The sequence below is a fragment of the Anoplopoma fimbria genome, chromosome 19, assembly GCF_027596085.1.
Source record: "Anoplopoma fimbria isolate UVic2021 breed Golden Eagle Sablefish chromosome 19, Afim_UVic_2022, whole genome shotgun sequence".
In the NCBI taxonomy this organism is placed as follows: Eukaryota; Metazoa; Chordata; class Actinopteri; order Perciformes; family Anoplopomatidae; genus Anoplopoma; species Anoplopoma fimbria.
Genome location: NC_072467.1, coordinates 9,100,380 through 9,116,752, shown reverse-complemented (window position 1 = coordinate 9,116,752; position 16,373 = coordinate 9,100,380). Strand labels below are relative to the sequence as shown.

The 16,373-nt window shown below is 39.1% G+C and overlaps 2 protein-coding genes across 8 annotated transcripts in view; both read right to left on the bottom strand.

The window, feature by feature from the left end:
• Window positions 1-8: 8 nt before the first annotated feature.
• ttc38 (tetratricopeptide repeat domain 38) lies at window positions 9-11,365 on the bottom strand. Its single transcript, XM_054620022.1, has 14 exons — window positions 11,281-11,365; window positions 10,866-10,943; window positions 10,250-10,331; window positions 8,254-8,425; window positions 6,235-6,408; window positions 4,876-4,951; window positions 4,417-4,536; window positions 4,212-4,271; window positions 3,959-3,997; window positions 3,342-3,423; window positions 2,647-2,812; window positions 1,357-1,516; window positions 807-880; window positions 9-422 (listed from the first exon to the last, which is right to left on the bottom strand). The coding sequence occupies exons 1-14, from the start codon at window positions 11,308-11,310 to the stop codon at window positions 335-337; spliced, it is 1,401 nt and encodes a 466-aa protein (XP_054475997.1). The 5' UTR covers window positions 11,311-11,365; the 3' UTR covers window positions 9-334.
• A 519-nt stretch (window positions 11,366-11,884) lies between these two features.
• mical3a (microtubule associated monooxygenase, calponin and LIM domain containing 3a) overlaps window positions 11,885-16,373 on the bottom strand; it is an 85,729-nt gene continuing 81,240 nt past the window's right edge. For all 7 annotated transcript variants that reach the window (XM_054619175.1, XM_054619180.1, XM_054619174.1 and 4 more), the window contains 3 exons: window positions 15,103-15,202; window positions 14,125-14,198; window positions 11,885-14,012 (listed from right to left, as the gene is read on the bottom strand). In XM_054619175.1, coding sequence (XP_054475150.1) covers window positions 13,828-14,012; window positions 14,125-14,198; window positions 15,103-15,202 — 359 coding nt within the window. In that variant the 3' untranslated portion in view covers window positions 11,885-13,827. The remainder of the gene's footprint in view (window positions 14,013-14,124; window positions 14,199-15,102; window positions 15,203-16,373) is intronic.

Sequence of the window (16,373 nt, the reverse complement as noted above, 5' to 3'; positions counted from 1 at the left end):
ATTGGTTTTGAACATTGCTTTTTTTATTGATTTTATTCCACAGTATTTATATGTAAATGTGATGTTTGCTAATAAAATTGAAAAGTTACACTGCTCTTTATTGATTAGAAGTATTAATGTGTTCATTAACAAAGCTTCAAAGGTCTGTATCTAATAGAGCACTAAGCAATACATGGAAAAGAGCGCTGTATAAAGTTTTAGATGTCTTGACAACAGTGTCCCATTTCTGCTGGTTAGTAGCAGTTTATAGTCTTATAAAGCCAAACCCCGGCACATTAGCTTATGGTGTTGACGGTTTTTGCATGTCAGCTCCCCTGAGCAGCTTGCAATCAGTCTAGTTGTGAAGAGCCAGTGATCTCTTCATCAGACGACCCGTCAGAGGGGAGTTCGGCCTCAAGGCATCGCGCTCCAACAGAAGGCATCTGCAGGAATTCAGCACAAGACAGAGCAGTATAAAGTTTTAAACACAGATTTACAGAGACAAGCTGAGAGGCTAACCTGATCAATAATAAAAGTCTAACATGGTGTACAGGCCGGGGATGTGGGTTGCATAATGGGAGCATACAGCTTGTGTTCTGGAAAGACAGCAACAGAGGGAAACTTGTTTGGACGGCTTCAGCCCTAACAGAAACTATACTGAATCACGTTGAGATCCAGTGCTTCAAATAGTCCAAGGTCTTTCTTTCTTCAACCATAATCTCTTAGCAGACTCTCCCATAAAAACATGGTTGGGAAAAGATGCCCAGCACTGAAACAGGGGGAGATTGAAGCATTCTGTTTGGCTTGAAATCCCTGATGTGCATTACCTTCCCAGTTTCTGATGGTGCTTGTTCTCCGATTTCATGGCTGCATGGATAAGCAGTTGATTGAAGACATCCCTCTGAGAACAACAGTGGACAATACCATTAGTAAACATAACCCTGCTCCTACACTGTATGTATAGTCTTTCGACCCTTTTGTGTATTGTACTGTATGCAGTATGTACACTTTGGCACCTTGGGGAACAGTTCTTTGAACACAAATAACATAGAATGCATGAAGTCCATCAGCATCCATCTCATATTTATTATTCATATGTTAGTGCACTGTGCTCAGCATTCTCACACTATGTAGTATGTTCATGGACTGAAAGGCTTTGGCTCTTATGCAGAGTGTTCTTCACCTCAACCGCCTATTTCACAACAACAGGGATTTCTGTTTTTCAAGAAAACACAATACGGTTTGATCAATGTTATCTAAAGAGAAAAGAAAGGGAGGCCTCAAGGCTCTACGCTTTTCAACTGTGCATAAGAGAATCACAGTTTGGTTTGGACTTGATTTTGTTCTTGTTTGATTTGAGTTTCCTTGTGACCTTACCTGTGCATCACTGCCACCTATATTTACCACACGGAGGCGTAAAGGGTACAGTAATTCCATGGCTTGATTGTAGTTGCCCTGGTCGTACTCCATCATGGCCTGACACATTGGTACACCTATAGCCTGTGCCATCTGATGCTGTGCGTTTTCCCCTGGCTCTCTGTGGAGTAAAGGAGACAAGACATTTCTTGGTACAGCTGGAAGGTTTAGAAGCTAGTGTAGGGGAAGGAACACGTTTTGGGGGAAAGTTGGGGTGTAGTTCTTTCAAAGTATAATTATAATTTTTTCATCCTTAAATTTTAGAGATTGTAAACAAACTAGGAACTGCTAAAAGACTTTCACAAACTGCTTTTAAACAGGAACTCAGGAGAGAACAGTTAGAATGTGCAGGTAACTTCACACAACTAGGCTCCTGTCATTTTATAGAGGAAACTCTTAAGATTTTAATGAAGTGAAAGCCTTAAATGTTGCTTACCAATGCATGTAATCTCCTACATTGTTTCTTTTACAGACTGACAGGGGTATTAAAGCATTACTCTACTCAACTGTGGAAAAACTGTGAAACTCTGAGTAGGATTCACTTTCTGTAAGGCCAAAGAGTCCATACTGTTTAAGATAATGCTGGATACTGGATTAACTCATGCTTAGAGTCACTGCTTACTGTTTGTAAGAGGAAGGATGTGAAATTACATAATGGCAAAAATATGGATTAAGTTAACCCGGGCATTCCTTCCAAACCAAAGTAATAAGACACGGTATATACGCGAGTGGTGGTATTAAATAGATGCAAAGCTCAAACATCCTCATGTCCTGTCTGATAATTCAAAGGAGAGCTGTGTTGAAGAGAACATTTCTGTTTCTTACTTGGGAATTCACTTTCAAGAAGGTGCATCATTCCCTAACTCTTGTGGCTTCCATTATATTACATAACAGTGAAAAAGAGGACAATTTGAAGAACTGTTTTTTTAAGTGGTAGCTTTTTCTGTGTGCTGTACGCGGGACAAAATGGGGAGCACAGAATGTCCGTGGTCGGGATGCCAAAAACACATTGTAGCCACAACTCCACAGAGGCAGCAGCTGCTGGTACATCTGCTAAAGAGGGAAGACTCCGGTCTCCGAGATGGACCGCAGCTCTGTATTCCCTTTCTGACTGCACAGGCTCTCTATCTCGCCATCCTACGCTCAGCCTTGTTTCTGTCTCCGTTTTACACAAGGCCTGTGTGGCTCTTATGTAAGGCTGACAGAGCGTTGAGGTGTGCAGTGAAGAGAAGGAAATGATGCGGAACTTACTTAGCCAATTCCTGGAGGCCCTCCAGCAGACGCTGAGAAGTCCCGCTCTCCTTGGCTCCCAGCGACGCCATGAGGAAGTGGACGTCGTTAAACAGGGTCACGTGATCATCGGTGTGAGGGCGTGTTACCTGGAGCAGCTCTCGCCAACGGTCCCCAACGCACACACCTGACACAGGCACCAGCACAAACACACAGATATTGCTTAAAGGCTGCATAACATCCACTAAATTACAAGACAAGTTTTGAAATGTCTGCAGGTCATTTAGTATTTGTTTTCGTTTGAATAGATTAAGAAAATGTGGTCAGAGGTTCCGCTAATTACAGCAATTTCCAACACATCCGCCTCAAGTTTAAGATTAATGAAGTATGATAACTGAGATTATCTCACCTCATTAGCAGTTTCATTTAAGACCATTCAATCTTAAATTATCTAAAATTAGACTTGCAGTCGCCCTTAAGCCAATAAGCAACACATTAGCAAATGTTGCAACACCTTCATCAGGCCAATCAGGGCTATTTTGACTTTTTTAGTCATTTTGCAGAATTTTAATGACACCCTGATAAGTGGCGCCCAAGATATCGTATGTGTTAGATGGACAGTCAAATTTAAAACTACCTTTCCAATTTCCTTAATGCAGACAGCGTTTACATTGCCAACGATATCTTGTGAATTCCCACATCAGCCTGTGTCTTACCTTCCATTTCCAGTCTGCAGAGCATCGAACTGGCATCTACAGTGTCCAACATAGATCCTGTAGCTTTGCAACGTCTGAATACCTAATGCAGGACAAACATTTACTATTCACCTTGAACACTGAAGGATGTAACATGTAACTGCTTCTAACCAGAGACATTTTTCTGAGTGATGCATTTTTTAAAAAGTTCATGTCTTGTTGTATTCCCCTGATGTGAGCGGTTAAACATTCATGAAATTCATCTAACTTTATGTAAGAATTTTGGTTGCTTTCAAATTTATGGCAATGTTATTTAAGATTATGAAATGGTCTTTTTTTAAATCTTCAGGGCAGGACAGTAAAGGGCTTGACCTAAAAATGGTCTTCCCTATTTTTAGAGTGAATAAAAAAATAAACAGCTTCGGCAGTTGACACTGAAATGTGTCATCACATGGATTTGACTTCCATTTGCACATACTTAGCTTCTTGACTCACAACAAGCACAACACATTGCTTTTAGTCTGAATCCCTTGTGTGTTGGTACATGCATGGCTCTTGAGAGGACTCAGTGTGTATGCACTCAGACAGATGTACCATTTTGATGCAGGTTTTGATGCAAACTCTAAACACAAACCAACCTGAGAGTCGAATATCTGCAGAGCAGCTTCGTATTCCCCCTGTGGAGGAGGAAGAGGTGAGGAAGATGAATATGAATAACTCCAGACTTGAGCGATATGCAGGGTTGATAGATTGTGTGACACAGATGCAAACACAAAATTAATCCAGCAATATAATCAACTTCAGACTTCAAATTACCCAGGGGTAAGGATATCATAAATTCCACGAACGCAAATTATTCGCTTGGATGAGAAAACTCATTATGATATTTACCTTCTCGATGAAGTAGAGAGCCCAATGCCAATAGTTATGACTGGCCAGCACGTCAGATACCTGAAAATATACAATACAAATTTGAAATATTTATCCTTGGGCCATTTCAGTTTGTCATTTAATTCAGTAGTACAAGCTGTACAGAATTGTACAAGGTTGCTCAAATGATTTCTTCTTCAAAAAAACAGAACAGCACAAGTTGTACCTGCCAGTCTTTCTCTCTACTTTCCATGAATTTCAAGCCCTTGTCCACCTCTGCTTTCATCTCATAGACATGGGCTACAGAGTGAACAGACCAAGCATCATCCGGAGTCAGAGCGAGGCCCTGCAAAGAGTTTAACAGTTTAAAGGAGAATCGATAAAAAATGCAGACAAAATGCTACATTTCTTACATCAGTTGTAACATCAAAAATAATGGCAGGCTCAAGTCTAAATTACTATCTTACATTTTCTCTATGATGTTCCTCAATCTTTTTCTCAAGTGACTGTCATGTCACAGCTACTTTGTATGCATTACGCATCACTATTTATTCGTGTCTCCACAGCAAATTACTTTCCGACTTGAACTGACACAACCGGTGTAGGCACAGACAAGACTGGACCACCCAGCTACAATAATGACAACAGTGTTTAGAACAGACTATAATGGAAAATAAAATCTCACCTCCATGGCTACTTTTTCAGCCTGGTCATAGAAATTAGTCTCCAGGAGACCAAAGGAATACATTCCTTTCAGATAGCTAAGGGAACAAACACAACCAAATAACAATGACGACTAAGGGGCATAAATTGCAGTGAAATGACAACAGTTTGCTCTTTTTTTTAAAGTCATCATGACCATTACATCAGTTTCAATGTTTGATTATTCTGATAACTGCTATGTAGGAACTAGGTTGTTTTTTTAGCCGTTGTGGTAATGTTGTGACAGGATATTGAGGATTTGTCTTGGTAATACAGACATAGCTTGAAGATATAATTGTTGTGAGGCATCAATGGTACCCTTGAATGTTAAAATATGAATTGGATTTTTTCTGGTCCAACTCACCTACAGCCTATACTTCTACTATATGTTGTTCGAGGACAGATGCGGAAGAAAACAATAACTCACTTGCTTCAAGTTTTCACCCACAAAGGTCTGATTGCAGGGTGAAGACCGAGGCCACCCACAGTGTGAGAGATTACCCTCTGTAGGACGGTGTGGTTCAATCACCTCTACAGACTATTCTTGAAACATTCTCTACTTTCTCTGTAAAAAACACTTTTCCAACAAGTTACGGCACTACGCTAAACAGGTACATTAGTGTCCGAACTATCTGTATTTGCATGTGCTTGTTCGACTTTAATCTTTAGCGATCCGATAAAATGGCATATTTTCTTGCATACATCTTGTTTTTTTCTTTCATGCCTTTTTTAGCTCACCTGCGACTGCGTATATAGTTAAGTCATTAAAAAGTCATATTATAGTAAGTCACGACAAATGTCATTAAAATGTCGTTTGAAAAGACATAGTATAGTATGCAATAAAATGTTTTTTAAAAAAGTAATAGTATATACCATCAAGATGTAAAAGAATAGTACATCAACACATCCTATACCATTGATGTTGATATGGAAAACAGATATTTGTCAAAGACACCTTTTATTTGTTACTCCCCCTGCAGTTTTAATGCTACGAGATGATTGACATTACTGATAATTGATAAATATTATGATTTAAAACGACCCCATAGACATTTATCGTATTTATGCATTTTTCAGGTATTGTACATAGTATAAACTCCATTCTTTTTTCAGTCAGTTTATGAGTTAGCCCTGACTTTCATAACGCATTAAAGCCTATGGAGGCCCATTCACTCCAATTGTATTTTTAACTCAGCACCTGAATACAGGACAATCCCCTATGTTTGAAGTGTTGTAAAGCCCACTCTCACTCCCATTACATACATAACTAGGCCAATACTTCTAGTTTTTGTATGATTATAAAGTCATCCAAAATGCTTCTTATGTATGCTGTCATCTGTACCTGAACAAAGGCTGATGTGGTTTCCAGTAGGGCAGCACCCTGGCCACGGAATCCCTCATCTGGTTTTTGGCTCCGATGTAGAAGTAACCATCATGAGCAAACTTGAGAGCCAGCATATCAGTCGGGTGATCCACCATAATGTCTTCCCATATGTTGCAGGCCTTTGTAAACTGTCTGCAAGAAGCATGAGTCACTGTTAAAGACATGAATGGAGGACAAACGGAAAAGGTGTACGATGAGAGTCACTGAGATGTCGATACACTTTGTGCCGAACGGAGGATATTAGAGGCCCTTGAAAAACACAAGTATCCTCTAAGACAATATTGAGAAACAAAATGTCATTTTCAATATTACAGTTTATAATACTATACCATGGGGAAATAAGACACTGCAGATATAATCTGAATATTACTTGCTGCACTGACTGAAATTTACATAAGTCTTTGGCACACAATACAAACAGATGAATGCTGTGTATCTAAAGCAAGTGATTGTATCACAAGGGGACCGAAAAAGAGGAACTTAGGACATTGTTGTAGTCTAAAAAGACTTGTTTTTCCAAATGCAATTTCCTCTGGCGTGATAATAAACAAAACTGATCTCTTCTCAATTTGGACTCGATGTTGACTGAGTGCACTGTAGCCCTCACTTCCAAACAACATTAAATCAGTGAAAATGTCTCTTTTGGTAAGATTATTATACTGCCATTTGTTTGATATAAGGGGTAAAATATTGACTCAAAAGATCATATATTTTCCTAATAAACAATCTTGAAACAATTTCTTTAAACATATTACATATTCAAGCCACTATATCTAGAATTTCTATGTAACTATGATTTATGTTTCTAGAAAAAAAAGAAACATTCAGCCTTGATCAGGAATGAGAATAAGAAATTCAGAATCTGAAACTGTTTATTGCCAAGTATGCTACACATACAAGGAATATGGCTAGGTGATTGGTGCGTAACAGTAAGTAATATAAGACATAATATAAAATCAGAACAAAGAAAACATTTAAATAAAATATGGCAAGGTAAACAAACAACCCAAAAATTCTATCTTCTATCTTGCAAGGACATCAACTTCAGCAAATATGCTGAACTGCGTCAAGTATTACATTTATAAACAAGAGATGGAGAATTTTTTTGATTTAGTATTTATAGCTTTATGGGCCAAGGTGCAAACTGAACAGATGAGTTTTCAGTTTGCGACGTCCTGATGTCAATGGGATTTCTCTAAAATCCACAGAGGGAGGCACCTAGAAATAGCCGTTTGCAGCTGTCTCTCTCGTTCACTGTCTCTTCCAATCCCTGTTGTATAACTTCTGTCTGTGGATTGCTACAATGGGGGAGAAATAGAAATAGATATTTGGGCCAGGAAAAGCGAGCAGCCTAAGAAACCGTGTCTGTCGCTTTTCATTTCGGTAATTTACAAAGTCCACAACAAACAACGCAGTCTATTATTCTGAAACAACAGCTAGGCCAATAATTTAGTTGTTTTTACAATTTTTCTATAAATGTGATGTTACTTTCAATGCAATTAGACTTTATTTTAAGATTTAAACATATCTTATTTTGCAAGATGCTTGCACATCGGTTACATTTTTTGATAAACAATTTAAAATGATGGATAGTTTGCTTTGTTGTTTAAGGTATAATTAGTGATGAATATATAGTTTTAATTAATTTGTATACCATTAACCAATGACAGTTTGATACTTTATATCCAAACCTTTTGATTTTTAAAGATGGGTCATATACAGTATGTTTGTGTGCATTATTCCACATAATACTAAACATAAAATGTTGTCTCTTAGAGATAACTATTGCACTGCATGACTTTTTTTTTAAACATTTCATTAAAAGCCTTTATGTGGAAGACAGCAATGCATGTTGGGATATCCTATTGCAGAGCACTTGGGGTCTTGAGACCCTCTTTAGTAACCACTGGCCCTGGTATGACCAATTTCCTTTTCATCCCTCTGTTTGGAGGGTGGAAACCTGCCTCTGAATCTTACCCATGTGAAAAGTGCTCCATGGCCTGGACATGGAGCCTCTCTCTGGGAGAGATAACCTGGCTGTTGGCCAGCTCCACTGTTCGCCTCACAGCGCTGGCCAGGCGCTCATCCAGACGGGTGGAGCTCCCGGTGGACACCAGGTCCAGCCCCGTACAGATCACGTGGCCCATAACTACAGGGAAAACAGATAAAACTGGTCTTTCTTACTGCAATTTAACAGTTTACATAAAAAAATCTCATGCACTTGTAAACGATTTCCTGTTGACGCAAAGAAACCCCTCTTAAGCAAGATCACTCCATTTCTGTTAATGTTTAATGAGAAAAAGTTAACGTGAAAGGCCCTCAGACTGTTTTGACTAGAGATCGACCAATAGGGGATTTTTAAAGTTTGGAGCAGGAAACCCCTCGATACCCACTCAGCCGCAAAGACATGGAAAAAATAAAACCATAAATCTGAATGAACAATCTTTGACTCTATTAGACTATAAAAAACTGGATCATGAACTGTTGAACTACCTAAATAAATATTTCTGGATCACTGATTATCAAACTCAAAGTAATAAATAGACCTAAATAAAATAGCCTATGAAAATCTGCTAAATCTGGATCACTGAACATCAAACTGTACGTCCTCCTTGACTGTTGGTGGCCACATAGACATCGGCCCCCATCAGAGCCCAGTTCCAACAATAATTATTGTTTATAAAACATCCTATATGCACCGATTAATCGGTCGACATCTAATTTTGACTTGAAATTGGATGTTTTAGTAATGAATTACATGAGGCTGTCCAACATTTTAACAATTCTACAACAACAGCTACGGTAAAGATTTGTGTGTTAACAAAGCTACTAATAATTCCAAATATTGTTTGACAAATGCTTTGTTTTCAATCCAAAGACAACTGTTATTTAATCAGATCTATTGACTGTGATTCATGTTAACAATGTTTTTCAACTTGAACCAAATGACCTCAATTTGTTTTCATTATGCAACCGGAAAATTGGCAACATTTCAATGGTCTGACCCAGTATTTTCAGTTTCAGTCAAATGAGGCATTCAAGTTCACTGCAGCATCAATATTATTGAACCTTCACAACAACAGCCTGATTCATTTGCATGAACAACAATCCAACATTTAAAACACTTGATGAGAGCTCAAGCTCATGGTGATAAACAGCAGCATCTATAACGTTGATTACAAGTCACACGATTGCTTTGTTTGACGGACAGATACTGATCTACCCCTGCTTCTCAAGGTCAACAGCTTCATGCTTTTGCCAAATAAATGACAGCGCAGGAAGTCATTGCTAAATATCTAATGTGTCATAATATCAGAGAGGCATAGCAGATATTTTGACTTGTCATGGCAGTAAAGGCAAAGGTCTTGACTAATAACATTGATAATGCCTCAGTTCCCTTAATTGAGTCATTCCACCGAGCTTGCACGCAAAATACCAGGGTCATTAAACTGGTTCACTCTTAATGTTGACTGCAGTTGTTAGTATTGGTAATATTGCACCTGTGCTTTATGTGCACTATGTTTTATAACATATCCAAATGTCTATTTGGAAAGAGCTTGTTTAGCTGAGGGAATCTTTGCCTTTTACAGGTCATGGTCCCTTCTATTTATGCGCTTAGATTACTCAGTATGTTATGCCAAATGTTTAAAGACCCCAAAGTTTGATAGATGATAAGCTTTTATGATTCTTGCTCCCTCCCACTAGCGATAGGACTTTGAAGATCTGACCTTTTCAATGTTTATTTTAAGCATCTAAGGTCACAGTCGTAGATATATTTAGCACTATTTAGCATCCCTTCCGTGTTTTTTCTTATTCTGAACTTTTAACACTGATGTGCTGTTGTCTCTTTCAAATTTGTATTTTTTTTTAACTCTGCTGCTGTCTGAGTTCCTGTGTCTCATCAGGACTTACCGTGTTATGTAAAAGGTTAAATAAAAATGAATAAACAATGTTTGACCAAATATCTTTATACCAAAGTTAGGGTCAGCTGCCTGGATAGCAGACATGCATCCTTCAAATCCTCCCACGGTTTCATCATTCCGCCATTTCACATACTAACAGGGAAACAAACACAAAATGAGATAGTACAGTACAGTCATTTAGCAGACGCTTTTATCCAAAGCGACTTACAATCAGTAGTATATTACATATCATTCACCCATTCACACACTGATGACAGGCTACCATGCAAGGTGCCACCATCAGACTCTAACTAACATTCATGCAACATCCAGTCCACAACTTGGGGTTAAGTGTCTTGCCCAAGGACACATCGACTGCCGAAGCCGGGTATCGAACCACCGACCCTCTGATTGGAGAACTACCTTGCTCTCCACTACGCCACAGCCGCCCCATATGTTGTTTTTAATTGTAAATGTTGCTTTTACAAATACAGCCTAGTCTGCAGACAATAATAGTGTGTGTGTGTGTGTGTGTGTGTGTGTGTGTGTGTGTGTGTGTGTGTGTGTGTGTGTGTGTGTGTACTGTATGTGTATTACATTACATTACATTACATTACAGTCATTTAGCAGACGCTTTTATCCAAAGCGACTTACAAGAAGTGTATTCAACATGTATGTGTATGTTACCTGAGTGAGTATGGCGTCATATAGTTTACAAGCCTCATTACTGCTGGTGGACAGCGGGAGACCTTCTGCAATCCATGCCTGTAAGGGGAGAACAAGTCACAAGGATGTTAGTTTTGTAACAGTAACGTTTTAATGCAACGTAAGCCTTTTCTTTTTTCAAGTGGGCCTGAGAAAACTCCGCTCACGTCGCCAAAGTCCAATAAAAAAAGATGTAAATTGATTCAGCCCACTCAATAACAGACTGTTCTGACATTACATTTAACTTAATTGTCTGCTCAACCTATTTTTTTTTTTATATAATACTTTAGTTTACTGTAAACACTCCTTAACAGCGAGTTTCCTGCTTTTCCTATCTGACATGTGTAACTTTACCTTTTTATGATGAATTCATTCTTCCTAAAGTCACACCACTAACCTTGCAGTCCCTGTAACTCGAAGCCATCATTTTCTTGAGGTGCGTTGGGTCGTCCAAACTTTCGACAACTACTGTAACTCGAGCTGCTTCAAGCAACTAAAGAGCAATATGACCGGAAGTTAACTTTAGAAGGCTTGCTTTCAAAATAAGGGCATGGCCCAAACGTATAAAAAATGTATCGAGGTAATACAATATGCAACATCAATAATTTAACTTTTTAAAACGTGCGAATTTTATCAATAGTGGTTAGGAGAAGGGACAAAAATCCGCAGTGTTTAAGGGACGATTTCGATTGTCTTTAAGCTGCTATGTTGATGCTCTGGATGTCGTCTTTTGCTCCTTATTTTATTTAGTTAATTCCCTTCCCATTGATTACTACTAAATATATACATTTCCTTTCAAAATCCATGTTGACTCTGTGATTGCGTTAAATAATCGAACTATATATATATATATATATATATATATATATATATATGTGGGTTTACAGTTAATCTCATTGCTATAGTATCTCATGTTCTCTGCAGAAATAAATATAATGTATCCTAACCATAATCCATTAAAAAGTGAGACTCTAGTGGACCGACATTTAAAAGAACTGCATTGTTTTATTGCCGTTTTCAGCATACATCCAACACCCCTATGCATTTAGCTACATGAAGCACTTACATTACAAGTCATGAGTCAACAGAACAGTTTAAAAATTAGGATTCATTTTCTTTACATATAATACAGTTTGCACACATGTTAATAAATATCAATACAATCATGTCAAACTTGTCACACATCATCTAAAGCAACCACCCTTAAAATGACTTTTTAAGAGCCACTTCTTTTTATTCACAAGTCATACCAAGTCATAAATATAGCCACTAGTGTTTCTGTGCTGTAAAACAGTGACCACCTGGATTTTTTACAGTTGTCAAAAAGGCTATTAGATTTGACTGACCACCGGATAAACCATAATGTTCCTGTTTGATACCAGTTGCTCATAAAGCAATTTGCATTTCTTCAGCGGCCCCATTAAAAATCACCCATGTGTTTGTTTGGGGACCTGCTGTATAAAAGTATTTGAAAAAGAAAAGTAAAAATCTTGAGTTCCAGTGGGATACACATATGTGACTACCTCAAAGACAAGTCAACTCAGAAAAATAAAATATAACTTTACTATCGAGAATGAAAATCAAAAAGGCATCTTGTTCAAGGGTAAAGTATTAACACTGCCATATAAGGATGAGAGTGGTGTGTAGTGTGTAAGTCCTTGTGGTGTACTCTTCAGATATTGCAGCATATCTACCAACAGAGACAGTCCTGTGGCACAAAATGAGTAATGTAAGCTATGCTGATCTCCATTAACAGTGAAATCGGCTTTATTAATGATATCCCGATGTTGACACTAACGGTAGGAAACATATTTGAACTTGAGGACACAGTTCCTTCAAAAGGTAAATCCATTCAACAGTTGGTTTACATCGCTACTGTTTACCAGTGTAGGAATCATAAACATCCAATCTCGACTATGTAAACGTCAATTGTCATTGTGATATACAGTGAACAGCATGTCAAGGAGAGGCCCATCATTATCGAGTCATGTGAAATGCTTAAGTGTTCATATATAGTATATGTCTGTATTCTATGCCCTAGCTATAAAGGACAAGGTTAAAGTTCTTATATGTGCCTGCAACCTTCATTCCTGACATGCAATGGCTTATGGGTGCAGGATAATGAGATCATGGGAACTCTCCTGTGAATGCAAAACAAAACAAAAATATGTATCCGTTAAAAGCAAACAAATGTTATAAATACAAAAAAACCATGGCCATATTTTATAGATTTTTAGTGCTGACTCACTAAAAGAATCAGTGAGGGGGGAAAAAAAATAGCATTGTATGGAGTATTTATGGTTCATAAGGATGCAGATGTCCGTTCGTCACTGGACAGAAAGGCAGCTTCAGCAGAGGATGTTCGTCCTACGGTCAGACTGAAACAGGTAATCTGAGATTGAGACTGGTGACCTTACTCCAGCATTTAAACACACCTCTGTAGCAGTCCTGTTCGGAAAAGAGAGGGTCCTCATCCGCCGAAAAATGTGACTTGTTCTACACAACTATACACAAAAACACACATCTTTACAATTCCTTTACATCAGCAGGACCAAACTGCATTCTTCCCTTTAGATGATCGAGAATGGAACAAGTCTTTAAACATTCTCCCAAAGCTCCCACCCCCTCTCCGTTTGAAAGTATCCACTTCAAGGCTGGGATGATAAAGCTGTGAATGTACTCGCCTCTCCAGGGAGACGAAGCAAAACTGCAAAGTGATTAACTGGGACTGCTTTCGGGCAGAGGATACGTAAACGTTGCAGACTGCGTCAATGCCAGAGGCAGTCGTAGTGTTTGTGAGTGTGTGTGTGTGTGTGTGTGAGGGAATCTTTGCACATTCACTGCTGCAGGTGTTCAGCAGACTCTTCTGTCCATGTGAGGCCAAGAACGCCTCTCTCAAGTCTTTTTTTTCCCCAGGACTTGATGGGCAATTATTTCAATCCTCTTAAACCCAGTTGAAGTTGAAGCCTTTGGAGAGCATAACGCCCTCCAGGTCCTTGTCCTCCTCCTTCTCCCGAAGCCTCTGCTCATCCAAGAGGGCCACCAGGGCGTCGCGCTGCTCCACCACCTCCAACATTTCATTCAAGATCTGCTTCTCTTGACTGAGCTCCTTCTCCGTCTTCAGGTGGTCTGAGAGACACACGGGAAAAGGAAGAGTTAAAGAGAGGAAGCTGATTATACGGGTCTAATTATTCAGAGCTAAAGTGACTGGGCTGTTGGTTAATTAACACGCTATATTCACCTTCCACTGCCATGCGCTCCCTGAGTTCCTGCTGCAGTCGGCTCTGTCGGTCCTCCAGCTCCAACTCTCTAGCACTTGGCGACGGAAAGAAAAAAAAAAAAAGGAATGAGCTAAATGTTTCACCCGATGAATCATAGCTTTCAACATTTATGTTTTTGGTTGCATTTCAATTTATCTTGGCAGGATCTTTGTTAATCATTAGTTGTTGTAGAAAGATGAATAGTTAATCTAAAAGCTTTTAGTAACAGATCATGATATGACACTGGATGATTGAATGACTTGTCAGAGAGTAATAAAGTTGTTTCTCTAGTGGATTGCAAATATGATCACATATATTATGATTTTGAAAAATGATTATGACTTCATTAGGGCTAACAACCTTTTTAAACTCATGATGTAATAATAACAATAATAATAATAAAAGGAAGTCAGTATATTACCTTCTGTATAGTGTGTATTAGGTTATAATTGCCTTGTACTTAAATTATGGAATATTATAACATCATCATGCAATTTTCTATTGTTAAACTGGTAAGTTCATTGCTTTGCAGACAATCATGGTCCCAGTAATCAATCCTCATGACTTTGTTGATCTCTTAACATGGAAGGGATAATTGTTAATATCTGAGAAAGTACAGCTTAGTGAGACTTTAGAATGAACAAAATCATCAGTATATGATAAATGATATGAACTTATCATTATATGATAATGAGAATGCTTGGTATTTGGTTTTGATGGCAGAGGCAAAACACTACTTCCGTTGCCAAAATGTATTTTTGATGACTGTCGACTGTAACAAATATAGTTTTTATATTCTCATAAAACACACAAGACATTTCAAACTAGCTGCTTGGTTACTTCAACAGTTGGCATAGCAACCGATAACACACAGCTAAGTTTTGCTACCTGGCAATGAAAAGCCCCCTTTGACGAGTCAGTTCATCGATTCGTTTCTACATCTCCAATAATGTACTTACAATATCATGAGTTCTGACTCATAGCGGACCAGGGCATTTTTCTCCTGCACCAGTTTGAACCACTCTTGCATCAACTTGGGATCGTCCTTCTTGCCCATGCCTGGAGGGAAGGAGGAAGCACAGAGTGGGAGTAAGACACCAGATGGCTAGGAGATGACACTAATGTCACACAGACAAGGACTGACACAGACAACGCAATGACAGCCAAGCCAGGATGTCCTCGCTGAGGGGTGGTGAGGTGGAAGGATGGACTCGACACCATACTTAGAGATGGCGCACAGGAGATGGAGTGGAGCTACAGGTTTCAACTTTGGTAAATGCTTACATACATATAGGCACACACACACACACGCACACACACACACACACACGCACACACGCACAAACCGACAACACCTGTATTTGCAAGGTTGAGAGTTTGTGTCACCCAGTTTGGACTTTGTGTCAGACGTAGCTGCTATTTTTCTGGAGCAACTTCCTCCTCCTAAGAGTTTTTTTTTTTTTTTTTTTTTCTCAGAGTGGGTGGGTAATAAGAGAAAATGCAAACACACCAACAAGTAGCTAAGACATTACAGAGAAGGGAACCCAAGGACGCTATAGAAAATCTTTATCCTCCACTGCCCACATATTGACCCACCAGCAGAAAAAATGCATGAATTATGCTGTTGTCTTAACATATTCAATTATAACGTCAAATGTTCATGGGATGACTTATCATTGAGACCAATAGTGAAGTTCACACTCCTCTATTAACTCTGCCTCAGGGTAAAGCATGTTCAGCGCTGCTGGCATCATGCATTGCGCATTTTTCATAATTGGCACAATCATTCAGAGGGCAGAACAGCTGCAGTCCGGCTGTATGCAGAGGCGACCGTGCTAAGAAAGTTCTGCTGCCGGGAAGTCGCATCCTTTTTATTTATCAGACTGCAGCAGGCGGAGCCAAGCAGTTTCAAAGAAACACTGGAAGGCAAACCTCGATGCAGCGTGAATACTTAGCTAGGGAAGAGGAGGCTTTCGCAAAACGAAAAGGAAAATAATTGTACACACACACAACTCTGGTCCCGGGGGCTGGCTTTCGCTAATTAACAGACAAGGGACAGGGAGAGGTGAAGCTAGAGAAGAGCTGCTCACACTGGAGAGGAATACAACATGTGGGTTTCAGATCCTATTCTTCGAATGGATGTTATTCTTTGTCACTTGTAGTACTTCAACTTGTTCCACCGTTACCACCGCTCAGCCCAAGGCTCCGAACACAAAAGGAGAGCCATCCG

Coding starts and splice junctions, on each gene's coding strand:
- ttc38 (XM_054620022.1), bottom strand. CDS start 11,310: ATGATGGCTTCGAGTTACAGGGACTGCAAG. Junction 8,426..10,249: donor GGCAGCTGACCCTAACTTTG/GTATAAAGATAT, acceptor TTTTCCCTGTAG/TTATGGGCCACGTGATCTGT. Junction 4,537..4,875: donor CTGAAAAAGTAGCCATGGAG/GTGAGATTTTAT, acceptor AACTCTTTGCAG/GGCCTCGCTCTGACTCCGGA.